General features: G+C 45.2%; 1 protein-coding gene across 9 annotated transcripts in view; it reads right to left on the bottom strand.

The window, feature by feature from the left end:
- MGRN1 (mahogunin ring finger 1) overlaps positions 1–27,851 on the bottom strand; it is a 55,378-nt gene that overhangs the window by 19,956 nt on the left and 7,571 nt on the right. For all 9 annotated transcript variants that reach the window (XR_013956845.1, XR_013956846.1, XR_013956847.1 and 6 more), the window contains 5 exons: positions 27,369–27,487; positions 24,490–24,578; positions 17,966–18,112; positions 6,474–6,591; positions 2,564–2,630 (listed from right to left, as the gene is read on the bottom strand). Coding sequence is in view for 3 of the 9 variants with exons in the window: in XM_080617738.1 (XP_080473864.1) it covers positions 2,564–2,630; positions 6,474–6,591; positions 17,966–18,112; positions 24,490–24,578; positions 27,369–27,487 (540 nt within the window). In the remaining 6 variants the exon portion in view is untranslated. The remainder of the gene's footprint in view (positions 1–2,563; positions 2,631–6,473; positions 6,592–17,965; positions 18,113–24,489; positions 24,579–27,368; positions 27,488–27,851) is intronic.

The raw sequence follows: 27,851 nt of genomic DNA, 5'->3' as shown, positions 1-27,851 counted from the left end.
TGACACGCTCATAAAACATTTATTTCTCATACCAATTCTGGACATAAACCATCTCTGTCCAGTTCTCTGATTTTTTTTCCCCCAAGACAAACATCATATCTTCCCTCTTCCAAACTCAAGGCCTTCCTCTTAATCCAACAGCACTGAGAAGGATCTGTCAGAGGTTTCAGTATTGCATCCATGATTCCAAAAGCAAATACAGAATAGAAGAAGCGAAGGTACAATCCCAGTCTCCTTGGCTCAAGGCTTTAAGGTTCTGTTCAGCTCCAACTGGTTGGACCCTTTTGCTTAATTATGTTCAGACTCATTATACGGAAATGGAAGACAGAGGCCATGGAGGAGTCACAGAGGGAACGGAAAGCATGTATCCACTTGCCCTGCCTGGACCAACAGGTACCTGGCCTGTGCTAAGCACATGCAGAAAAGCTGGCAGAAACTATCAGCTCTGTGCCAAAAAGCTGAAGCAACTCCTGAGTTGTCTAAAAGGCAGGGGAGCTCAGCAGCTTCCTTTGGGCCTCCAGAACAGCAGAGACAAGAGGAACCATTCACTGGACTATAGCACAAAGATCAGGTTGGGACCAGCAGCAGATGGGAGAAGAGAGTCCATGCCTGCAGATTAGCTGGCAACCAAGACTTGACGTGGCAATTTGGGTGCAATTGGGAACATAATGGCATGCAGGAAAGAAGGCTAAAACTGGGAATTCATCTGCTTGCTCCCCCCATTGCCAGCCAAGAGCAAGGGTGCTCCAGCTTACTCAATACATGAAATTCAGGACTCTCCCAGCAGTTTGAATAGCCAAGACAGAGACAGCAGGCATTGCTTGCCTCATATCCTTCATGGCATTCAAGCAGCGTGTGTGGCTGGAGCGGTGCAGCACCTTCCCTCCCCAAAGGGTTTCTGTACTGTTCCCTGAGAGCCATCCCGGTGGCAGCAATGCAAGAGGGCTAACAGTGCAAGCTCACATTCTCCATGGCACGTACACATCTCCTGTCAGAATTCGGTCCAAACCAACATCTCACTGACTGCTATTTTAATTTGCCATTCAATTTTATTTAACACAAGCAGTCACAGGCCAGCTGTAATTTTCCAGGTGCTCCAAACACACAAGGCCAGCTCCTTCCAGTCCCAGCAGTTAAAACCAGAACCAAAATACACAACAATTTCCTCAAATCTCGCTCAAGTGTCACATATTTTTGTGCTGATACTCTCTCCAGGAGAGGATTTAAAAGCAATTGCCTTTCCAGGTTATTAAAATAGATGACAGAACACTATTGGCTAAGACTGGGCATGGTATGTGCAGATATGTATGCTTCCCATGCTGCCTCCTGTTCTATTTTTGGTCCTTCTACGCATGCCCAACATTAGAAAGTAAAAATACGTTGCCAAAAGCTCCATAAACAGAGGGTGTTTTATATTTATGGTCAAGAAATATACATTTATGTCAACTTTACTAACAATGCCTGAAATCACTAAAAATAAATGCACTTTAGAAGTAGCTTCCTCTATGTTGCACTGTGCTTTGTTAGTCACACTTTAAATTGGTTGATCCAATTTAAATTGGTTCTGTTTCACTGTGCTTGGAGGACTGTAAAATAAGGCAATGAATTTCTGGGCAATTTCACATCTATAACATAAGAAACTGAGCAAGTGACTGCACTAAACAGTGCAATCAAGAATGGGTTTTTTTCCTTTCTAATTATTTTCATATATTGTACAAAATGTTACAAACAGCAGAAGTGAAATGCTGGTCCTGCTGACCACATCAGCCCCTGGCTTTAGAGAACGCCTGAGTTCCTTGTGTGCTTTTCGTTGTTGATGCTTAGAACAAGTGCAAACACACGAAGCCCAAAAGCACACCCCCCCTAAGGAAAATACTGTGGAATGTGAATAACAATCTAAACATTTGTTGGACTTCCCCTTCCAAAATGGCAATATGCTTTAAAAATAATCAACAATACTGTTTCTTATCAAAGGTTATGCTTTTTAATTGTAACCATTCAGCACCCTTCAGAAGAAGCAGAAGAATCTTGAACTGCTGGAGGAAGCTGTATCTGGTTGAACAGTGGGCTAAGCATTTGACAGCCATTTCTTTTTCTCTGACCATTCCTAGGGGAAGGCCCACCCTGCAGTTAGCTATAAGTTTTATGCAGACAACTCACCCTTCAAAGATGGGGAAAAGACCAACTCCCTTCTTGCCTTACAAACTGCAAACGCAAAACCCAAAGAGAAAGTAATCTGCTCTGATTTGTTCCTGGCATTGGTGGCAGAGCCAGGAGCTCACCGAAACACTATCCCAACACTAAATACCTGGCCATTTTTCCTGTAAAGAAATGAGGCTATTTTTAAAAGCGTGGTTTTATGTAAGAACCCATGGTTAGCTGGACCCTTTCAATACAGGGAAGTTAAGGTGAAATCCTGAAACATTTTTATCCTGGAAAGGTTCCCCAGGCCTCTGCTACAAGTAAAATGTTTTCATCGTTGCAGCATAAGGCCTGCCTTGAAGGAGTCACATAACCTCAGAGAGCGCTAGATGACCATGGGAGCACACCACCATATGCTTACCATCTCCTTCATCCACCACTGCTCGAATAACCACAGGGAACACACCACGATCCAAGTCAAAGTTCAGCTGAGCAAAAGAAATGAGAGGAGGTTAGACAATTCACACCAGGCTTGGCTGAAGACAATGCTTGAGATGGAGGTAACATCAAAGGAATGAAAGCACCTTCTGACCCAGTCCCTGGTTTCAAAACGACACAAAAGAGCAGGAGGATTTAAAATTCAGGCACCCACTTTCAAAGGGAGTCAACCAGAATAACTACAACATATATACATGTCCCTGCCCATGTCAGGGGGGGTGGAACTAGACGGTCTTTCAGGTCCCTTCCAACCCTAACCATTCTGTGATTCTACAATATACTGGTTTAGCACAGCAGTACACACTGTTGCTCCCTACACTACGAAAGAAGCCCTCACTCTGTATGAAGTTCCTGAAGACAGAGAGAAAAATCTGCCTCAAGCTCACGCGACACTTTAAGGAAACACCAGACTGATTTCCATCTCTTGGCATGTTATGAAATTCAGGTCCTTAACCTTCTAATTGGTGAGAGTGAAAATTTAAGATCTCACTTGAGTGCAAGTAAAACAGACTCAATTTCGTCCTTTGCCCTGCACTTCATTAAAGCACTTCAAAAGCTCCATGTCATCTTACAAACACAAGAAAAATGCAACCTCACAAACACGATCCTATGCCAGGAACGGAAGTGGCTCAGAGACTGGATTTCTGGTGGTTTTCGTTAATTACTGGCTTGGATTTTTCGGTCTCATCTCTTGCCAAGAGAGAAGAAGCTGTCGTTTCACCAGGTAGTCTGTTTTCAGTCGTCCAATGAAAACTGAGACTCAATTCGAAGTGGCGCAGCGCCGCTCAGGTGGTGCTTCAGGGCTCCCCTCACTGTCCTGCAGCCCCAACATCATGCAGCATGATTTTGTCCAGCTAGTCATAAGATAAACTATCAAGATAGCTGTTGACATTGGCACAAATGACAACCCAGAACACTCAGAATGGAGGGAAGGTGACCCTCACCATGAGCTTTAACATAGTTGAAAATATTCCTCCTCAAATGAATTACAACCTAAATGTTCATCCTGAAATGAATGGCAACTGTACACCAGGAGATGATACACCCGGTGAACCACCAGCCAAGTATGTCATAGTCATTAGCCACATGGCTGTGCCTCTGCCAAGAGCTGTAGGCACGTGCTTTGGACTGCAACAGCTCACCAGCCAGGGGAAGACAGGACTGCAGTTCTGCCACTCTTTTGTCCATAGCTGCATGCTCCTCATGCATGTTACTTGCCCTTGGGGCCACTCAGCTTCTGCAGTGCTTTCTGGAAGTGACTCTTAGCTGCCTAACACACACACATCTGTTCAAATGTGATTCCAAACAGGCATGTGCTAAAAGACCTTAAGATTTGACCAAGCTGGTCTTCAAGCCTGAGGGACATTGATTTTCACCCTCAGTACAAGAGTTTCACATTTTATTTCTCTTTTAAACTATCAGAATCCATTCTCTTTCCAGAACAGCAGAGTAACAAAGCAAACACAAAAATCTCATTTAACCACTCAGTATTTGTTACAGAACAGTTTCATTAAGCCACTATTTTCCAGCCTGCATTTTTGAGCCTTTATGGCATGCCACAGAGGGACATTCATCGAGGACAATTGATTAAAATTGCTGAAAGAAGCTTACGGTTTTGCTTTGCTTCCTGCTCTGATTAATTACAGTACGACAACAGTTACTGTTTGTCAATTTGAAGGGAAAGTCACATCACAGATTTGTGGTTGCTTTACGACAAACTTTTGCATTCTCAAACAAAAGGTCTCTTTAAGGCTCCATTTCACATTCATTTTTAGGGACCTGAAAACAACTGCCTCAACACAAGCCATACACTGTAACTTGCAAGAAAACCAGTATATTATGAAGACATAGTAAACTTTTATAAAGCTTTCCACATAACAACCCAACAGAACATGATTTTCCCTTCTGTTGGCCAGCCAAGAACTACATCATATGCAAGCATCACAGTGAGCAAAACCATGAAGTAAATCTGGGGTTTTTGGACAACACCAGCAGCAATGCTGGAAAGCAATCTGGAGCATGCAATTGTACACAGCTCAGTGATAACACTCTGTCAGCTCTCTCAGGTGTAAGTGCTGTATTTCAGTGGCCACTTAAGATTTAGCTGTGTACGTTTTACTGGACTTACAAGGACAAGGATTGATATGTACACAGAGCCAAAATAGAAGAAGAAACTCTTCCAAATCACAGTGCTTGTTCCATATTACCTCCACAACCACAGCTCCCAGTAACACCAATGAAAAAAAGAGGAGACAGAAGATGCAGCAGAATCAAGCAAAAGGAGCTAGAAGCTTTTCTGCAGCATCTCTCCCTTTAAGCTGTCAAAGGGACGTGACTTTAGTACTTGAGTTAAAATCTTGCTGGCAGGAACAAAAGTGACAATTAAGTTTCTCAATTCTTTAAGAAGAAAGGGATCTGAGCTCCTACTTTCCAGCTCTCTCAGATGACAGAAGGGGTTGAAAAGCAGCTCTTCCAGGCTTTTGTAGGCTGAACTTGTGAAATCACATACTGGCAGAAAAGCCAAGACATCAGGAGACCAGACTCTGCAGGCTTTTGGTAACCACCATGGCATTTGTTGAGGCACGGGACTGATTATGGTTATAACTGTAACTTCAAGACAATAGCTATTCAATCTTTCAAAATACATGAAAGATTGCTTTTTTCCTTTTTTTTTCCTTCTCTTTTGTTTTTTCCTTTTTTGTTTTCTTTTCTTTCTTTTTTTTATAGGTGGAGTTATCTATCAGGTTTCACTTATACAATACAGGCTTGGGTCAGGAAATGAACACTGTATCATAGTTGATCTGGGAGACGGGTCCATAGGAACAAATACATTAGCAGTAGCTGCAGTCCAACTCCTCTGTATCAGGAATCTTTTATGGCAGACCTGCACAGAGCAGGGGAAAGATCAAGGCCTCCCTGCCCTGCATCACATGCAGAGGAAGCCCTTGGGCCAAAGCTCAGAGGCCCAAGAAGCAGTGACTGCCTGGGTTGGAATTTTGCGAAGATACTAAAATTAATAGGATTCCACAGATCTTGCTATGTGGTAAAAGCCACAGAGTTTAATTAAAAACAAGCCTTCCTTTGTTTGCAGTTATGGGTTAAACTAAAAGGAGGAAAGGCATTCCCTTATTCACCAATAATGCACCAGTGTGAATCCACCCCAGAAGGGAGGGTATCCCCCACCTCACTGTACTGCTACATTCAATAATGCAGGATGTAGCCTTTAAACAGCAGTCTTCTAGAGCAGTAATCTATAAAGTATTTTGACTGTCCATCCAAACAGTAAAAAATTTAGAGAACGTACTCCGAATATATGTGTATTTATTATTTATAAGATACATAGCACTACTGAAGTTCCTCCCTGCACCCCAGTGAGCTGTCTTGCATGCACCCTACTTTGGAAAACAACGGTCCAGAGGACCAGCCGAAAAAAACCCCAAGACAGAAACCCCACCAAGACAGACATTTGTTCCCAGGAGCTCTTCGGCTGTCAGGGAGAGGAAGGCTGAGGAGTGGCAGATTCCTCCAGGAAGAGCTCCAGTGCCAATCTCTGCAGTGTCCCTCCTACACTAGACACTGGGATGCCAGCTGATCAGCGATACCAAAAGTTGCTTCTTTGGGTTTCTTTCCTGTTTCCCTGATCTACCTGCCAAGTTCCCATACAGTGTTCATATCTGCTCCTCCTGGGGCCCCATTCATCTCATACCCACAAAACATGCCATGGCAGCTGGGAAAGGGTGTTCTACAGCCATAACTTCATGGCAGTAAATGGAGTTTAGTGCTTCTGGAACAACAAGCTTGTGAAAAGAAGGGGATGCTGAGAAAAGACTTACCTCATCATCCTTCCAGTCTGAGAAATCTATCTTGAAGGAAGGCAAGGAGAATTGCTGGCTTACTCCCCTCTTGTAATGAACCGTCTCCGACTGCAGAGAGGGATTCTTTGTGCTGTATCTGAAGAAAGGGGGGGAAAGAAAACTTGCTGTAACATGTGATTGCTTTCAGCTGGGCTCTCATTCATTCCCGCCTGTCCGCCCTTCAGGAATCACAAGTGGCAGCTCTAAGAGGAAGAGCTGGCAGGGGCTGGCAGCCATTCAGTGGGGATACAAAAAAGGAAGGGGAAGGTCAAAGCAAGAAGGTGAGCACAGGGAAGGGAAAGCAGCACAGACAGGCAAGGTCTGATTGGGTCCATATTGACCTGCCTGGGAGCACTAGGTGTCAGAGGAGTACAGTGGGGTGCAGCAGCCTGGCAAAGGCTGGCTCACTAAATCCATGGCCTAGGCAACGCTGGCTTTCAGCCCAGCACACAGTCTTACTTTCTGCAGGGAACCCAGGAAGAAGCAGCAATGATCTAACAGTGGGAACACACAACCCAGCACAGTGGTGAAAGCTCTCCCATGCCTCTGCGGGACAGCTCTGCAGTGAGAAACACTCGCTTGGCTCACCATCATCCTGGTAAGCAAGAGCCATTCCAATTCACTCCTCTATTCTTTGTGTGCTTCCCCAGAGGTGTTGCAAGGGCAACCAACATCACCAGACACACACCAACCAGTCGCCAATGTTGGCCACCTACAGAAGAGTCACAATTCCACTGTCTTGAACCCAGGACTGAAACACTAGTACTGCCATGCTGGGATGAACATCTCTGGCACGGGACCATAGCTATCATTCACGTGTCTGCCCTGGGAGAGACCTTTTATTGCCCACTGACTGTCAGTATGATGCACAGTGGGCTTCAATGGCAAAACAGGATCAGGAAGTTTTCACCCCTTTCTGAAGGGTGATTTCTGAGCTGGATGTGCACAGCCAATTCCGGCACGGGAGAGGAGGCAGCAAACTGCAAACCAGGGTGGGAACATCTGAGGCTGGTTTTAACACCAAAGCCTTTCCTGTTGAGCTACCAACGATGTGTTCAGAGCATGTTGACAAACCGGAGAGAAAGTGAGAGATCCTTTGCCCAAGAGGCTTACACTGCAGAAACAACAACCTCCCCCAGCAGAGTGAGGAGACAGGTCTAGCTCCAGCTCGACAAGACAGACAGCCAGTCACAGTAATGGCATGTTATCTCTTCTGCACACTAACCATCACTTCCTAAACAGCACTTCACACGATGAGACAGAGTGTGCTGGCCTGCAGCCACTGCACACTGAACAGCTACAAGCTTGAAGCCTTGTAGACTCTTCAAACTTGATTGCCATTGTTCCTGATGGAGCAGACAGCCCAGGGACAGGCTTCAGGTACAGGTGTCACATTAGCACCAGGAACTTCAGGCTGAGGTTTTCCTTAATTTAGCTTGGGATGTCACACTGGATCCCCTACAACCAGCTCCTCAGATCTTGCTGATCCCATTTGTCAGAGAATACATGGGCAAGTACTACTGCCAGCCCTGCAGCAAAGGAGACAAAAGCAGAGGAGATCGAGGCATTTGCTGTGGCAGAGTCAGCGCAGAGCCCTGTCAAGCAGAGCGTGCACAGAGGCAAAGAAAAGAGAATCCTTGCTTGAAAACATCATTCTGTACTTTTGAGGACATTCAGCTCTTCTGAAACACAGACACAGCTTACAATTCACCAGGTACATAAGCAAAGGTTGGAAGCTCCAAGCTCCTTTGGCCCAGCTACACTTTGTGGAGGAGTGCAGCACACCAGAAGGGGATGGCAATACAAAGCTTTTCTACATCCAAGGTAATGCCTCCTGGTTTCTGTAAGCCAGGAGCAAGAGGGCTGGGCAGCTCATTGCCAGAGGGGGTGAAGCAAAATCCGTGGGAAAAGCCCATGAGGCAGAGTCAACCAAGAAGTGCAGAATTAAGCATTACACCAGAGATGTGAAGACTGGGCTAGAGAATGGCAGAGGTGATTACAGAGGACATGCCTGAACCTTAAAACTCAGCTTCAAGCGATGCTGTGAGTGAAAACTTGACACTCAAGAGGCTTTGGCTCACAGAGCCAATAGGCTGCTCTCCTGGGCTCAGGCCAACCAGCACTGTAACACAGAGCCTTAAAGCACAATGATTAGGATGCATTTTGCAGCTGAAGGGTAAGAATCTGGATACCAGAAGATGAAGAATATCTATTAATTCCTCTCAAACTCAAGGAGGAAAACCCAGGCTCTGCACTGGCATGAACTGCTGCCTTTCTATGGAAAGCAACTGTAGTACCTACGCTGCCTCAGGATCCAGAAGTTTTATCAAGTGTTACAAGATCCATGATTTGGAAGGCTATGATGAAGGCTGGGTTCACCACGTGCACTCTGCTTTCCTGCCGAGGCAGGTACATTATGTTATTTATGCCAACACCTTACCCTCAAAGACTGTTCTGTACTGCTCTGAAATTGTGCTGCTTTACTAGAAGGTCTCACTCCACCCTCTGCATTTAAAGCATAGTGTGGGAGAAATCAGAATGACAGGTCTTTTATGTGTGAATTACAGAGCGAGCAATTGAGTGAAGTTTTATTTACTGACTTGTCAAGCACAATGAATAGAGCAAGCCTGTATCTAGCTCCTTTTGTGGTGCTCTCAAAGCTTCCCAGCTCTGCAGAGAGGCACAATTCTCCCTCTACAGCTGGGAAAGCAGGGGATGGAAGAGTGACTTATCTAAGGTGATAGCAAGTCAGGAACCCACTGGAAATGAAGTGCAGGGGAGAGAGTGGAGCTGGGAGAAGGGAGTAAACATGCTTATGATGCATGGCAGGAAAGGCAGAGGACCTGTACTTACAGCACCGGAAGCTCAAGCCAGTCTACAACAGGAAAACAAGTAACCCTGTTCCAAGGAGGACAGGGTAGGACAATACTCTCATAGACTTGCTGCTCTCACTATCCCTAACAGAAGAAATAAACCAGGTACATAGATTTTCTGAGCTGAAGAGTATGAAAAAAACACCAAGGAGACTTCACCAAGTGAACCAGGTGGGCCTTATGTTTCAGACTGCGTCACTGCCTAGGCCCCACTGCCAAACCTTGTTATCAGACTTGGATCTGAACACCCAGACAATGCTGGGGATCAGCAGCCAGTGCTGAGGCTGCTGAGCATCAGCATGACCAGAGCCTGGTGAACTCCCTGAAGTGCTGATCCCAGATTGTCACAGAGATCAACCACCTTTCTGAGGTGATGCACAGGATCCACTGCTCAAGTACACCCTCCTCATGTTGCACAGCAGCATAACTTGGCAAGCTGTTACAAAGCAAGTATCCTGCATATTAGTGTCTAAGTGGACTCTACCCATCTCCAGCCCTTTTTGTTGGCATCTGCTGTATTTATAAGTGTTCTCCTACCTGCCTGTGCTGCTGTGGGTTTACAGCAAACAGCAGTGGAGAAGCTCTGTAGAGTTGTGGAGATGTGTTACAGCAAAGGAGAGTGTGTATTAAGAATAAAGGACAGCAGAGAAGCAATGCACCGCCTCTCCCTGCATAGAGGCTGAAATCTGAATGTCTGGGCTGCTGTTTCTCAGACTGCATCAGGCCAGGTCTCCATCCAAACAGATCTAACAAAACCACCTCGTGAGCGCTGTCAGCTCAGGACACTGGAGAAATGGGGTCTGTCCTATTAGGTCAGGACCAAACAGAAATCCCTGGTCACATCTTTTTAAACCTCTTTCTTTGCTCAGGTACCCGACAGCGTGCAAATCACCAGTAACACAAGGTACCACACTGCTGACTGCAGCAGCAGCCCCCAGCTCTGTCCTCAGGATTCATGCAGCCCCTCTCCTTCTGTAAGCTCTTCGACACACCTTTACTCTCACAAAGCAAAGCTTACACTCCACCCTGACTCCTTCCTCCTCCACATCAAAGCCTTACCCCACACCAAAACCAGCTGTGTATTGGAGAACCAGCAGATGATAAGCCCTGTGACTACAGCACCGTGATTTCTGAGAGAACAGGAAACAAACTAAACTATTCCACAGTCTCACTCCTCCATCATTGTTTTAGAAGCACTCACTGCCTGCACAGAGAAACTCAGCCTGTGGCTCACAGTCTTCTCCCTGTAGGCAGTTCAGACTTGCTACTGGGCACCTGCAGACCTTAGGTAGCACCCAAGCCACCAGTGGCATGCTAATGTTAGGGAACCTCTGGCTATGCAGTTAAATTTCTGTTGCTACATGCTCACTGGAGACGCAGCATGACCGTGTGGGGATGTTCCCCCTCTCACTCATGTCCTCAGTGCCTGGGGAAGTTGTCAGCAGGGTGCCAGTCCCAGCTCGTGCAGATTTCCTCACTGCTGTGTTCCTCATCTCCACTTGGCACTGGAGCTGCCTCGGACAACTGAAAGATGATTTCTGTTACCACAGGCACGTTGGGACCCCTGACCAAGCAAGGATCCTAGCCAGCTTGCCTCAGGGTTATGCAGAGCACCATCCAAACCTCATTCCTCAGAGAAAAGCAGAATGCACAGCAATGTTTCCCCAAGGTACCACTTTTGACTAGTAACAGCTGAGAGACAGACTGTGCTTTGAAAAGCCTGTGGACAAAATGAGAGAGTTCTCTTTCTTTGGCACAGCTCTGCACATTGCATGGCAATCTACAGTGAGCTGAGACAAGGCAGAGTCACACGAAAGCTTTGGAGGGTACTCAGGAACCAATTCTTCCACTGCTGCAGGCTGTGACCACCTGGCAGGCTCCATGTCCTCTTAAAGGTGATGTAGAGGGAACCAGTGATGTTCTGCTGGCATTCAAAGGGCACAGAAGGCAGGAGTTGATGTGGAGCAAGCACACTGGCTCTCTCTCCCACCTGTTCATTCCCCTTTCATTTTGGGCCAGGATCTCGGGTCAACTTTCAGAGAACAGGGAAGTTGATTTCTTGGAACTGGATGATCTTAAGGTACCTTCTACCCTAACCATTCTATGACTAACAAGTGTCTCAACTCAAAGTGATTTCTGTTAGTAACAGGAACACTGCCAAAATATCAGAAAGCCAGTCTTCTCCTCCTGTTTTTTTCCAAGAACAAGTTTCCACTCCAGGCCAGGAGGAAACAAACACCTTAGCACGCAGCTGAAGCCCTGCAGAGGTCTGCCTTCAGCTGCTGAACTGACTGGTGACAGCACTGGGGCTCACAACTCCAGCCAGGCTTCAAAGCTGGCAGCTTACACAACAGCTACACAGAGCACACAAAGGCCAGAACTCTTATTAAAGACAGAAGGTTTGTCTGTTCAGTGAAATCTATAGAATTTAGCTCTCCAGCCTGTGAACTCTGCACACCACAGTGTTCCCTTGGGGACTGGTGTCTGCCTGGATCAAAGCGGGCTTCAGCTGTAAAGGCTTGTGCCTAGCAAAAACCAGCGCTCTCCTCTGATTTCTTCACACAGAAGGAACCTCCCTGTACAAAGAATTCATATTAATCACCAGTCCACAGCCAAAAGCAGCAAGGGCACCTTTCAAAGGCCCTGAATAGAGAGCTGCTATTAAATAACCAAAGGAATATCTGAGTGCCTCTGCTTCTCCTACACAAGCTTTAGTGAAAACTGCCATGCGCCGAGCTACCCGCTTCAGTTAGATTTCATTTTGTGAACCAACTATTCAAACCTCCACATGCAAACAGAACATATAATCATTGCAGTGTCATGTCCACTATCAGCCTGTGGTAGGATGTTTGCAATGAGTGTAGCAGGCATTGCAAAGCAAATAAGGAAACAAGATTTAACAAATGAAATAAAATATATCCGGTACACCCATCTGTGCATCAGCAACACAAACAGCGCACCCCTGAAAAAGGGCAAGCATTGCAGAGCTACACTGACCTATTTTCATTGTGTTTTCTTTTTATAGTGAGAAAACAGAGCTTGGCATCAATACCAGGATATGCAAGAGAACCTCTTCTGTCCAAAGAGAAAGATCTTATTCATAAGAATGGGCTGCAAACTCAAACTTCCCATGTCATATTTATCATCAGCTTCTGATCTGCCCAGATTGCTCATGTCTTTAGAGCTGGCTTTTTTAAGTTCTTCCACCTACAGGGCGGGTTTGACTTCTTCCCCCGGGGAAACAACCGCTGCTGTCATGTTTTAACTACACACAATCCTTCCTGCTAGTCAGCAGGATAGATTCCTACAGCTGTAAAAGTCCCAGGGGCCCTCCCAGGAACAGGCTAACAGTGTGCACATCCAGGCTTTTGCTAGAAAAGGATACATTTGTACAGTGCACATAAAAAGAGAATATAAGCATCTCTACAACCTGTTCCAAAAAACACACCTGTCTCCTAAAACATCTTTGGTACACATCGGAGTGTAGAAACATGTAAGCCAGTTACTGCAGGAGAAAGCAGGCTACAAACTGGGAGTCCTTCAGCTGTTCTCTAGGAGCTGTTGAGGGGTACTGCCAGCCCTGAGATGGAAATGCAATGCAGAGCACCTTGCATTTATCTGGGGGGAAATTACCTACTTATGGGCAACCACTAGTGAGTAGCTGACGTACAGCTTGTACACCTGCATGTCTGTGTCTCCTCTATGCACTAAGGCAGAGGTTCTCATGCCATTCTAATGCCCTATCCAGGGCCCATCCTGGTCATCCAGGCTGAGATGCCTGCACCCTTCCCTGCTGCACATGCTGATCACCCCTGCCACAGGCATGCAGCTGCCTCTCCGGCTGGGTAGTCTTAAACCCCAGTGAGCACGACAGATTCTAACAGCAAATGTCTCTCTGCTTGTAGGACATTTCTGAAGCTGACAGGTACTGATGTGCCTCAGGGACACTGAGCAACACAAGGCTTGTCCTCGCAGGTGAGCAGTCAAGCTGTTGTTTCTCCAACCAGAGTACTCCTTGCCTTCTATCAAGCTGCTGGGAAACTGATGCCAAAGGAAAGGACAAACTGAGAAATATCACTCCAAGCCAGCCAGATCACAGGTCCTCAGGTAAGATGCTGTGTTCCCTCAGGTGAGCTCACTGAAGGGGCTGCCACAGGAAACAGAAGCACAGCAGAACAGTTTGAGGATTTCCAAAACCAAAGAAAATGGACGAAAACAGAAAAATAAACAAACTGAGAATACAGGGGGTCTTGAACTGTTCAGAGGCAGGTCACTGCTAATCCCATGCCATTACAGAGACTCTGCACGCAGACAGGTCTGGTCTCTGATACCCTTGTGGTAATACTGGTCCTCTGAGAACTGATGTATTTTACTCTAGAGAGTCTTTAGGCTCACCACAAAGTAACTGGGCAAAATATACTCAGAAGGCAAGAGGAGTAGTTCCCTCTAGGTTTAAACTAATTCCCATTTCATCCAACAGGCTTCTACAGATATCTGTACTAGCACCAGAAAATGCTGGATACCTTCCCCTGGGCATGGGGCTGCAGAGGTGAAGACACCTCTACAATCACCACAGCCACACATTCACCTTCTCCAGACTTTACTTGGCCAACTGTGGTCCCACAGCGGTGACAACACAGCTCCCTGTGAAACTCAAAGAGTTCATCAGTTCAGGACAAGAGGCAGGTGGCAGTTAGAAGCTACACGTTCCCAGGAACTTGGCTGGGAAATGGTATAGCTGAGCATATCTCCCAGCAGGATTGCCCGGGAAAGTCTGCTGAATGCTCCTTTGAGACAGGTCAGGACAGGCAGCACATACTGATAAAGGCACCAGCTTTTAAATGGAGCCCGAACATCTCCAGCAGGAAGCTTCCTGGCTTGCAGAGAGAAAAGCTTCCCTTGGGTACAGAGAAGAGCTAATCCTGAAGGCAGGCCCATGACACAGAGTGCTGTGGCTGTTAAATGAGCAGAGACTCTAGAACAAGCAATGCCTCTGCTCAGGGACAGCCACCTTCCCTCCCCTCACCCCAAACTGTAGGCATGTAACAACACTCCTAGCAGGAGTTTCACATGAGCAGGAGCGCTGATACTATCAGAACCTGTGTTTGTTTCAGCAGTGAAGCAAGAATAACTTGTTTAGCGCTTCTGAGGAGCCATGCTGCAGGCTGGGGATGAGAAGAAAATCTCTGCTTTTGCAAAGGGTCCAAAAAGTTTCTCCCATTTTAGGATTTAGCATCAATTTAGGAGAGTGGAAAAAAAAAAAAAAGTATTTTGTTTTAAAAGCATCTTCTTCCCAATCAAGTGCTGAACACAGCTATAGAAGAAGTTTTGAATTTATTGACAGTGCAGCTTTTGCACATGCTTGTTCCTTTGGTGTAGCTGTTAGCACCACAAGAAATTGAGAAAAAGGAAAATCTACCAGCCCAGGCAGGGGGAAGCTGCAGTCCTATTTGTGCACTAAGAATGCACTCGCTCCTCTCAGAGCTTGAAGAATGCAGCCCAGATTTTTTTTTCCACTAGAATTTGAAAAGAATAAATCAAAGCAATTATAGCACTGCCCTTTCAGAATTGCTTTGCAAAGCTGAAATCAGAGCTTCAAAAGGCTTTTACTAGCAGCCAGCAAATCCAGAGAAGCAGAGATGCCTACTTCAAGCAGCTATACTAGCCCCAAGACGTGCTTCATGAGCCACTTCCACAGGGAAAAATAGCCTGGGTTGAATTAAAGCAGCTTATAAAGTCTATATTTATATCTCGCTTCCCGCAGCCCTTATTACCTACACATCTGCATGAAATCAGGATCAAGCCTTCCAAAAGGTTCCCTGGCCTCTGGTGCAGCCCCCCACACCTATATAACATTTATTGTCCAAGAACTCCAGAACAGAGACAGACAGCTCATCATTCCTATACTATGGGGAAATAAAGTATGACCTTTTTAATAAAAGGCCAGCAGTGGAAGCAAGAGCTGAATCCAAGTACTTTACCTTTTGATGTAAAGGTTCAGTGCACTGGGCACTGCTGCCACCCAGGCAGGACAGCACAGTGTGGTCAGCTTCATTTTGTTAGAGAGGTAACGACTGCTGTCTACTGATCCTGGTTTCATGCAGAGGCAGGTAGGGTTCATGAACAAAGGCTTCTCTTCTGGCATCTGAACAGAGATCTCTCTCAGTGAGCCATGGACAGGGTGGATTAAAACATTCAGGTTTAAAAGAATATTTCTTTGAAGGTGACAGTTGTGTTAACTTTTAGATGATCTACCTAGGAATTTTTCAAATTAGATTTAAAAAGCAATTAGGTAGTTCATGTTTGCTGCATAAGCTTTAAAGAGCAGACAACAGCACTGGTGACGGTCACTGGCTGAGTGCATGGCACTGATTTAAGTAACACATGTTCTTTAAGCGAACCAGAAACTATGTTTTCCTCCTTCAATCAACCAACAGAGTTCTGAGAGGAGAGCTACGAGTTACAGAAGACACACTCTATCCAGAAATAGTTATATTCAGCAACTATAATACTTCCACTAGGCAATTATTATTCAAGGCACAACTTGACAAGACGGTCTCTTACGAGTCCAACATAGAGCAGTCAATCAACAAGAATGCTACACTGCTGGTCTCAGGTGACTCAGTTGCATTTCACCCCAACACAGACTGGTTCAAGACACAGGTTAAAAAGGATATCTTTCTTTTTAGAATAACTTTCTTTTTTGCCATTTTGACACAACAAAAAGCAAAACTAGGAATCTGAAAAAATACATTTTAAACTACGTGCATATTCTTTACTGACTTAAGCTCATTGTAAAATGTAGCACGAAGGTTGATATGAAGCTTATACTGAGTTGTAAATACAGATAATAAATGTTTCATGTTACTGACCAGTGCCAAAGACAGTGTCTAAAGTAAATCAACAAGTGAATGTGCAAAGCAAGCTTAAAATCCATGATTTAAAGCAAGACTTGCTGATTTAAGCCATGGCTGAAGTCTGGCAATGTAAATACATCCACCCTGGCCACAGAGGCCCTCAGCTCTTCCGATTAGCCCACAGCAGGTTTCCTTCTTGGGTCAAAAACCAAGGAACCCTGCAGGGCAGCACAAGGGACACTGGTCACCTCTCCACATGGTACCTGTATTAGGAAAAGAGGACTTCAATCTCCAAGGCTGCCATTCCAACACCTTCACTAGCACTAAATTCACAGGAAACCTAAGGACCCAAGAGACAGAACATGGAAACTTTATTCTAAGGTACCCTGCTTCATTCAGCTCTGCTCAGGACAAGCTGAATCTAAATAGAAAGCATTTTCACAGTTTGTTGAGAGATATTTTTCAAGCACTTAAAAGGAGCTAATTTATTACCTCCCAAAAATAAAGCATTCACAGGCTTCAACAGAAGAAGTGAAGTGGCCTAAGCAAAAATTCTGGATTGGAATATCCTCCAGTTTGGAGGAATGCACATCTGGATGGCAGCTTTGAGCCTGTCTCATTTCTAAAAATACACTGTTCATTGGCCATTAGTGGGAAGTTTATACTTTCCATAAAACATATAAGCCATTTTATGGTTTGTCATACATACTTCTCCCTGCTGAAACCTCTACAGATCCCTCCATTAAAACATAAGTTAACCCCCAAATCCAGAGCACCACTGCAGAAGCCATCAGCATCACGTGCACAGAGCTGCCGATCAGCCAAAAGCCTCTATCAGAGGAAGCCAAGAGCTTCTGCAGCCCGAATCTTCCTTTACCCATAGACCAAGAAGAATTCTTTGCCCCATGGCCATGGGAAGCCTGCTGTAACGTACCAGCAGCTCATGTGTACCCAGCTCACACCAGAGAAAGCACATTTCAGCCACCTTATTTCTTAATACAGAGAGGAAATTTTGCATAGTGTTATGGGATACAGTGTTGATTGGAATGGTTTAAACATGATGATTTAGATAAAAAGGTTTTGAAAGCTGTAGGGATGCACTACCAGGATATAAGAAAGACTCCATGGATGACAGTTTGACCACTCTTTCTACAGCTAGTCAAAGACTAATACATGTGTTTGGCAGGCAACACAGTTTCAGGCAATAAATCCTCCTGATGACCATTTCCCAGCAGCCTGCGTTGCGGTGGTCATTTATCTCAAAATAGGCTTTGGGTGGGCCTCAATTCCACAGGTTTACTAAGTAAATGTCAGATTGAGCTTTACTTTGGTGGCCCAGATGCTCCCATCACAGGGATCATAGAAATCCAGTGAGTTAGGAGATCTGGGTTAAAAAACAGGTAGTGTTTGAGGGGAAGGGTGGTTGGGGTTTTTTTAATTTCATAGAAAATCTTGCTGACAAAGCATACAGCTGTGAGTTCCTCTCCTTTGATGCACACAAAATGGTTTCTCCACACCAAAAAACAAACCAAGAAAGGAACAAAAGAGAGGATATTGGCTATGAGAGGGAGGGAAGTGAAAATAATATTCAAAGCTATGAGAATATATAAAGCGAAACAGAAAAAGATTTCCCTCTCCACCATCCATGGCAGCACTGCCCTCAGGGGTAATGAGAGGTGTCTGACAGGTTCATCACACGAGAGCCTGTGCCCCTCCACATGCCCACACGCGCAGGACTTACACTGCCATGCCACCAACAAACTCCTCTGTAGCCTGGCAGTAGATTGTGATGGCGACACGAGCATCGGCATCAAATGTGAACTCCAGGCTGTACAGGACTTTCTGCTTCCCATTCTCCTCAGTAGGACTGTCAACATCATCTTTATACCTGAAAGACAAGGCCAGAGGATTAGAACATATTCTTATGAGATGTGATCAAGATCACTCTGGGAATCAGGACAAGAGTATTCCAGTGGAGGTGTTCTGGGCACGCAAGGCATCATGGGCTTCCACTGGGGCTTCCCAGAAGACTTCCATTCTTTCCTTGAAGAAAGGTTCTTCGAAGATTTGACTGAAGTTATTCAAGTGAATTATGTAGTGATGGTGTTGAAGAATCTCACTGAGCCTTACAATACTGGGACACAGAATGGGAGAAGAAAGTGAACTCTTGAATGTCAAACCCTAAGATAAGAATGTCAAATACTAAGATAAGAAATATTCTCCCTCTTTTTAAAACTTCACATTAGACTCAGTATTTAGGCTAAAGAAATCCTACATGGGCCTGAGAAGTTTGAATCCCAGTTCTTTTAACTCTGAAAATGAAATGGCGCATGACAGGCAAAATCACAGGGCTTCTGTAACACAAAACTCCTGATCAACAAAAGACTACACTGATCTGTGTGATCAGTATCAGACAGAAGACTGATATTCAGATCAGAAAGCATCCAAATACGGAACTTCAAATACCTTTAAAAGTATAAATCATCAACCAAACCTTTGATGCTGCTAATGACTGAAGCTTGCACACATTTATTGTATAAACAAAAATTAACACATTCAACTGTGTAACAGATGCATGATAACCAATAGAGAATGAGTTTAGAAGTTATTTCAATTTCCATAAAGGTGATTTATAACTTGGCTATGGGCCACTCTACAACTGTGTGATCACCACTGCCCAGGATTATTCCTCCTCCCTGCTGCTAGAAAAAGGCAGTAACAAATCTGGTGAAGAAGGTGGTATGAAGAAAGGCCCAGGGCAGCAAGCTAAGGCCATGGGTGAGCAGTGAGTCATGGCACGCTAGGAGGGGCCAGGGAAACCAGCAAACTAGAACAAGCAGCCAACACAACACACTATGAGAAGACCTCTCCTGCCCTGAAGAGCAAAGTGACAGACAGAATGGACATGATTCACCAGCAGGGCAGAAGCAGATTCTCCTACGTAAATTCCAATCCCACCATAACCCTACAACTGTAGGTACCACCATAAAACCCCACACTGTGCAGAAAAGGTGAATGCAACAGGTTGCCTTTGAGAGGCGTACAACACTACTTCGTGTATGCTCAGCTCCAGCCTCACCCTTCTGTTGGTACTATCTTAATTGCCACGATGCCTGGGTCAAAGCCAAGCAGCTCAACTATTCAGGAAAAGCTTGGCACTGTCTCTGACTTCGCAGTATCAGTCAGCCTCTCCCTTCATTAAGCAGCCTCAATGAATATGCTGCACTGTTGAAAATACTCAGAAATGGGCTAGGCATACCACATAATTCCATCTGAAAATTGTCAAGGGAATCCTTATCTACTGAGTTCACTGAGATGTAATAACTGCTGCCTGATTAAGAGAGTTCAAGCATGAATTTTATTTAACACCACACTGAACGAGAATGAGACGTTCAACTTCAGCCATTTAATACAGAAGGTGCAAAATAAAATTTGAGAGCAGTACAATCAAACACCTAACGCACGTACTAATGTAACCCCAGTGAGCCACTAGAGCATACACTTGCATTCCTGCCTGAAGGAGCTGGAGAGCTCCAAACAAGACTTTTGCCAGAGGTTCACCAATGTCAGAACAGTAAATCAAACTAGAATACACCAAACATGCAAGTATAAAACCACAAATCCCAAGAACTGAGGGTCTGAACACTTGCAGCAGCAAATACTGGATACAATATACAGTATAGACCAAGATGGTATTTTCACACCAGCTAGTTGCATTAAAAGGATAAAATCGAAGGCTGTAAACAAGAAATACTCTATCCAGCAGGGCAGGTTTGCCTAGAAAACACAAGGGTAGCATCAACATTTTGTGCTGAACTGACTCAAGAACAACAGATGGCAACAATCAGCTCACAAGAAAGCAGCAGCGCAAATTTCTGCCAATTCTCTCGTGCTGCATTGCCCTCCATTGATCTGAGGCTGGCAGCAGTGGATCCACGCTATGATACCTTTGCCACTTCTTCCAGAAGAAGTAGGGTGGGGGAGAGAACCAGCACCTAGTGAAGGCAAGCACCAGTGGAGGCTGCTTCATAGACCTGTATATACAGGTAGATATTAAAATAGAGATGGCTAGCACATGCATGAGTTACAAATCAACACCACAGATGTAGATACCTGTAACAGCCCCAAGTGGGAAACCTGAGGGTAGGGGCAGATCACACAACAACGTTTCTTTAGTAAAACCATTGCCTGTTTTGTCTTCTCAGAGAAGCCATGAAAAGCACACGGGTTCCCATGTCACCACCCTGCTCCCAATGTCACCTCTTCACCTCCCTGCCAGCATTCAGAACATGCTTCCATTCTTTCAAGAACCAAAGGGGTTAAACCTTTCTAAACCTAGGCTTGACTAGATCTGTTGCCCTGGGAAATGATGCAGGGGCCACTACCAACTACCAGCTGCAGTGCCCCGAGAGGTTTCTGGAGGATGCATCTGCTGGGAGGTAGGAAGCCCTGCCTGCCCTGAACACCATCTCTCAAGCAGGGGGCAAAGTATACATGCCTAAATGGTGACAGTCACAGCAAGGCTGTGTACACATCTTCCAGTTGCAACATGCCTGGTGCTGGAGGTTAAGAAAATTGCCACATAGCAAGGAGTTCAGGTGAGAAAAGACTGCATAAGCAGCTATACCAACTGGTAGCTGGACCGAGGAACAAGCAAGGACTACTAGTGCATACTCTGAGAAGCAGAGGTATCTCATGTTCCACCTTAAGGTGCAGGAACATTGTTATGTATCTTCAGGGGACTAATAAGACGAAGTCACACATTTTGCATTCCTTCTTTCTCTGCAAGGGATATGGCAGACAAGGAGGTGGTGGTTCAGGAGTGGTTCGCGAGTTCAAGAGCTCTTCTGTCTCCACCTGCACTTGAAGTTTACAGTTCATTCAGTCAAACCCTACAGACAGTGTTGGTGTGAGGTGGCCACAGATGCATGCACAAGTTTAGAAACCGGTGACTTTGCTAGGTGTGCCTTCCAGTCATGCACGAGAGCACAGCCTCCACAATCATGTGTATAGAGCAGAAGAGACTGACCGCCTTTGAGAACAAGCAGCTGATCCAACGTTATGATGAAAAAGGCAAAGCAGGATGACCAAGTGAGCTGAGGCCACCTGGTCTGACATCACCTCTTTTTGTTTGTCTGTTCAGGAATTAAAAGATGAAAATATAATTTACAGCAACCATGACAATTTTATAGAACTAGGTGGAGTCAAACCTGATTTCATCCTTTGAGAAGATTAAAAAGTTTGACCAAAAACTTAGTAGAGCTGCAGGATAAATGTGAAGTATTGCTTGACTTAGCATTGTGAGATATGCATTACAACAGTTTTAGCTGGCATTTGACATCTCTGTCAGTGCTGACCTTCATTGAGGGAGATCACCATCAAATGGAAGCTTTCCTGTTTAAGTGTCCTGCAGAGATCTGTACAGTTTAACACTGTCCAGGGCTGCAGACCTGGCAGTCCCAGCACCCTCATCATCCTCACCTCCACTGCAGGATGAACAGCTCCAAGGATCATCACTGCTGGAGAGGGAAGAGGAGGGATTTCCCTTCTTTCACTCACAGCAATTCACCCATCTCCTTCAGTCCCTATTATCCACCTCCCTCTCAGGCCCTTATCCAAAGTGCTCAGTGGTCTCACTATTCTCTGTGGTATTGCTGCTGCTTCAGACACATTCCCAAGCCACTACAGTTGCTGATTCCTTCAGCACTTTAGTTCCATGATGCTATCCAAAGCCCAAAGCCCACACTGAAGCAGAGAGGCTGTCTCAGGATGTAATTTTTCCATGAAACACATTGCTTTATGAGTTGATCTTCCTCCAGTGATAGAAGTGCTTTCAAGGTAAGAGTGAACGGCCAGCTTAAGCCTATCGGGTACTTCAGCTCTGAAACAGAGCTTCCAATCCAGTGCCAGAAGAGGGACATGAGACAGACATGAGGCACTCTTCTTCTGTTAGTGGTTAACAGTAAAACTCATGCTGCCCTCCTCTGAAGTTCGCAGACTCTCATCCTGCTAGAACTCAAGCACTCGCACAAGGTGTTGAAGCCTCAGGTCCACAGGTTTATTGCTTCTCTCCAAAGCTGCCATAAACTTTCAGAGTTGGGCAAAGCTCAGAATTTGTCTGCTGAGAGCTGTGCAGGAAGCCCAGAGTGGACATTTCCTCATATTCTTCCATAAAGTCCTGCACTCCAAATTACAGGTCAACACCCTCTTCACAGGTGAACAATGACTTTTTAATTAAATACAAGGTTGGTATTGGGACCAGGGCTGTGTAACATCTTTGTCAGTGACATGGACAATGAGACTGAGTGCACCCTCAGCAAGTTTTACAAGGGCATGCAGGGACAGGACAAGGGGAATGGCTTTCAACTGAAAGATGTCGATTAGGTATTGAGAAGAATTTTTTCAGTGCTGAGGCCCTGGCACAGGTTGAAGCTGAGGCTGCCTCATCCCTGACAGTGTTCAAGGCCAGGTTGGATGGGGCTTGGAGAAACCTGGTCTAGTGGACGCTGCCCCTGCCTGTTGCAGGGGGATTGGAACTGGATGATCATTAAGGTCCCTTTGGACTCAAACCATCCTATGACCCTATGAAAAACAAAAACTTTGTGAGCACTTTACCATCAGACCCTACTTTACACCTAGACACTCAACCCAGTATCATTTTATTTGGTGGAGGAGGTGACAAATTAAACTTAACTAGTTCTGGAAAGAATGTGCAAACCTCAACTATTTGTTTTAAATAAGCCAAGCTGGAGAGGGCACAAAGTGTCTTTATGTACACAGAGGAATAAAGGAAAAGTCTCTAGTACAGAACAGCCGAAAAGGCACGAGACACAATGTACCCTTGGGGACTGGCAATTAAAATCTCATTCTGGGTCTACATCAGTACAAAATTAAATAGAGTAATGTTGATGGTGGTGTTAACAGTAATATGGCAGTAGCAGCACAAGAGCCTATTGGAGCTCACAAGGCAGCAAAAGAACCGATAGTACCAGGAATTAGACAGATGCAAACCTGGACACTGTTAAGGTGCATGGACACTACATTTCATATACTCCAGAGCTTCAACTCCTCCTGGGAGGGCAACCACAGACAGCGGAATGAAAGAACTGTATGTACTAAACCCCCTCAACTCTGCCAATCACAGCAAGGCCTCTCCCAGTGAAAAAGCCACTTCCCATTCGGCTTCCGAGATGTTACACCGTTTACATGGATGCCTGCAAGGAGAACAAAATACCCTTTCCACAGCAAGTGCAGGAGGAAAGCAAGGCTATTTCCTAGAGAAGTATTTCACCCTTTAGCTGAAAGGGTGAGACAGCATTCAGAGCGGTTTACCAATGGTTACTTTTTCAGTTCTTCCCTCTTTTCTTGTTCAATCAGTCTTGAAACCACAGGTATTGCTCATTTAAAGAACCCAAACAAACCCTTCATTTTTCACACAAAAACAAACTGAGGGGTTTGTGTGGTTATGACTCAAACTATTCACGTTACACCATGCTCCCAGAACCACCTTGGCTGAGAGTGGGAGCTGGCCCTGTGCCTGAAACGCAGAACTCTGAGCAATTCAAGGATCTTTGAGAAATGCTCTGCCTGGACATCTGCTCAGACCAAAACAAAGCACTGTATGCTGGGCCTCTGTACTTCAGCCATCTGTTTGAAAGAGGGCAGCGACAGGTCAAAGTGTTTGCCATTACATCCAGCTAGTGCTGGTTTAGATCTGAGCGTAACACAGTGAAACAGATCTCCATGACTATCCAGACCTCCTTCCCCTATGCATGGGCCACCAGCCATCTAAACAAATGCATAACACTAGGACTAAACTTTATCTTGGCAGCAGGAGAAACCTGAGGAAATTTCACTCAAGACCAGTAAGTCTTCCTGGCCTGTGACTTGCACCAGAATCAGCCACTTTGTGGCTTCTCCTTGCATAAGAACACAGAAAGGAATCTCTCTGTAGGGTTTACTGACCTGACTAATATCTTCCATTCATATTAATGATGTTATGGTTTTGTTTACCACTCTAGTCTGTCCTGCAGAGACAGATACATTGCTAGTTCTGTATGGAAACACAGATGGCTCAAGTCTAGGGATAAAGAAAATTAAAAACACCTGAAAGCTCTGAGCACAAGGAAACAGAAACCTCTAGACATACCTAGCAACAGGGATCTGAAATTCAGCTGTTTCTCCAAAACCTTATCAAATACAGTTTGGCTCTGGATGACAGATCGCTGGGTTGAATAAAATGACAGGTTCAGGCAATAGCAATACCTCACAAGTCGGAGAGAGTCTTTGCGGATATTCACCAAACTTCTCAGTGTCTTCACTGGTTCATGTGGAGCTGGAGTGACATAGGGAAACTGGAATAAAAAGGCAAATCGTTCTCCTATTATTATACCATAAAAGGCAGTAGCATGTTACCTGGCATACAATTTACCCAAACCAAGAAACATCGACCTTTAAGGGTACTCAGCACAACAACCACAAGGAACAGTAACAGCAAATTCTACTTACAGATAAATCAAGTATGTTTCAGGATAAGAATCCTGCTCTGGCCCAGCAATAGCTCGTATTGGCAGTAAGTACTTTAAGAAAGCTCTTTTCCTGCACCCTGAATTCTGGAAAGCCTTGCTCTCACAAGCTTTTATTTCCGCTTAAGAAACCACCTCCAGCTTGAGCAGAAGAAATGCAGCTCTTCCATGTGTGTTACAGGATGCAAAGGGTGACTTGACTGTTAATCAGCATGCTGAAGCCCTGGATTACTGGGGGAAACTCTTTTTACTCTTAAACAATGGGGCAAATGTTCTGGAAAAGAAAAGAGATGGATATAGGGGGCCTCATCCTGTCCTACTGTCAAGAGACCTTCTTTCATAGATTGTCTAAATAAAGGACAATAATGCTTTAGATTGTAATTCTCCTCACTGGTCACAGACTCTGTAGCAAGAAATGCAAAGGAAACCACTTACTGCAGTGACCACAACCTGTATGGCTGCAGACCTGCCTGCTGTATCTCCCATTTGTTTTGTGAAAATTGAAGCTGAAACATTCACTCACACAACTGCCAAGTTTGGTAGGTGCTCGGGCTGGAGACACAGTCATCCTCCAAGTCAAAGCAATGGCATGACACAAAGGTACATAGCTACATGACAGGCTTTCAGGCAGAAGGTAATTCTGAATGTATCCAGCAACAGTGCCACCACACAAACTCATTGGAGTTGGGGTCCTTCAGACACACACCTACCAGGTTCCCTGCGGTAGGATAGAGGGAGTGACTGGTATGGAGCAGAAGTACCAGGGACCACCAATATACATGATTCCTTAGAAATGAGGAGTCTGCTAAACAGGCAGCCAAATGCTACTGCAGCTGAGCTTCAGAGCAGTTCCAGGACACAACCTTTCAGCATTGTCCTCAGACCACAGAAGCGTATTGGTGGGGCAACAGTCAGAGAGGGAAAACATGCTGCCTCCTGATCAACACAGAAGACATGCGCCACAGCACAGGCAGCAGAGAATTCACAGGGCAACAGCAACTACTTTCCTTGCATCCTTACCGCTGGGTACTGTGGTTGGTAGCACTGCTCTACACAGAGCAGTCAGGACCAAAGCTACTGCAAAGTGAGAACTTGGTCCATGTCCAGAAAGCAGTTCTGCTGCTCTCTGTTCAAGTGGTTTTTTTCCTTGAAGATTAATCAGAGCTGCCAAAGGGCATCAACTTTACATAGGCAAACTATATACCACAACAGCCTCTCTCTCTTAAACCTATTTGGCAAACGTCCCACTGTGTTAATAGCATTCTCACCCACTCCCCCCTGAAGAAATGATGAAATTCAGTGTTGGGATGCCTTCAAGGAAACCCAAGCTGAGACATGCAGGCAATTTAACTCTCCAAGGCTAGGCCCTACAGCCACAGGCACATGAGATACTTTGCTTACAGTTGCATCTTCCACTTTTATCGGAGCACTGTGCAGCTGCTAGTCACAGAGCAAAGGTGAAGCAGTCAGCTTTTAACCACTCTCCTGCACAGGTCCTGTATGCGGACATGGCACAGGACATGCACTGAGCATCCCCATCCCTACACAGCACTGTTACATCCAGAACAATTTCCATCTAAAGTCCTTCCTTCCTAATTCTGTTGCTCATCTGTACTTTCTGCCTGAACACGGGCTTTCTGGCTTCTCCCTTGTCCTACCCTGCAGAGTGCTGTGAACTAACTGTGGTGCTGAGAAGACCAGCAGAAAGAAGAAACCCTGAGGACAACTCAGCAGAAATTGCTTGTCACCAATCCAATTCAGTGAGTCATCTTGCCTCAGTTTCCCCATCTGTAAACCAGGGGTGACCCTGAACTGCCCCCAAGCCTTACAAGCATGAATAAACCTCTAGTCACAGCTTTTCTGAGGATGAGAACCATGACAACGTTTTCTTTTTCACATCTTGAAGCCGCAGAAACAACTAGGAAAATAGCTGACAAAGCAAGCAGCTCTTAACCCTTTCCTCTCCCACACTCTGAAAATAGCTCCAAATGGTTCCTGCTGTTACCTTTTGGTTCTTTTTAAGCAGTTTTGCAACGCAAGAGAAAACCAAAACATAACACTTGCATAAAAGTCCAATCTGTCCCCCACAACAGTGCTATTCCCTGTCCATAACAGAAGAACAAGCCAGTCACTCAAGCAGGTAGCTTTTCACAGTCTCACAAGACCCCTGTGAGCCCAGTATAATAGCTCCACGTTGCAACTGGGAGAACTAAAAGAAAGACTTTCTGAGCAGCCCACCTAGGTTACAAAGCAAGCAAACCCCAACAAATATCAAGATCTGTCTTAACACCACCCAGGCAATCATAATTAGTCCCTAAAATCTGTGCTCCTGCATTCCTGTCCTCCTTCCTCCACTAATTCTTCCTTCTGCCTTAAGTGAAAATCAGCCTAGAAGGTGAATATGGCTTCTTAGGAAAACTCCACTTACATTTGAACAGCTATGGCAACTGGCAAGCTGGGCCATGGGATAGGGGAACACACTTGCATCTCTGACTGGAATTACACTCAAGTAGTGAGGGTTTCTTAGGTCTGTGCTATCCTCCTCTACAAGCCCCTACAAAGATTTCCCAAAACAGGCAGAAAACAAGAGGGTAAAATAGACAGCATATAGGAACTTGCCTGAACAGGTCTGTTCCCGAGGAAGTTTAGATCCATGTTCTCGCCAAAAAGGTAGCCCTCAGGGTGAGGGGTGTCAAACTTCTCGCCTCCCATAAAGAAGTGACTTGCAAAGTAGTTTCCTAGAAAAAGAAAACCACGAGGGAATAAAAACCCGTCTAAATTAATGCTTCCCAGAGAACAGCTGGTCTGTGCAGTTTTTCATTCACAAGTACGGAAGAGCATAAAACATGGAAAATACTTACTGGTTCGCTCCTTCCCTGTGTTACTAATGGACACTGTCAACACTAGGAGCAGGGGAAGAAACCCAGCAAACTAGAATAGACCATTACAGTGGAGAAAATTCCATTTTAACTTGTTTTCCAGAGAAGGGACAGGGAGCAGTAAGAGTCAGCTCCTTTCAATATTGCTCAATTACAATGAATTCTTTTTTTCTCCACCATCCAGTCCCACAAACACCATCGACCTGCTCAGAGAAAGATGACA

This window comes from Psittacula echo (assembly GCF_963264785.1).
Source record: "Psittacula echo genome assembly, chromosome: 5".
NCBI lineage: Eukaryota > Metazoa > Chordata > Aves > Psittaciformes > Psittacidae > Psittacula > Psittacula echo.
The sequence above is the reverse complement of the archived record's forward strand: the minus strand, read 5'-3'. Positions and strand labels throughout refer to the sequence as shown.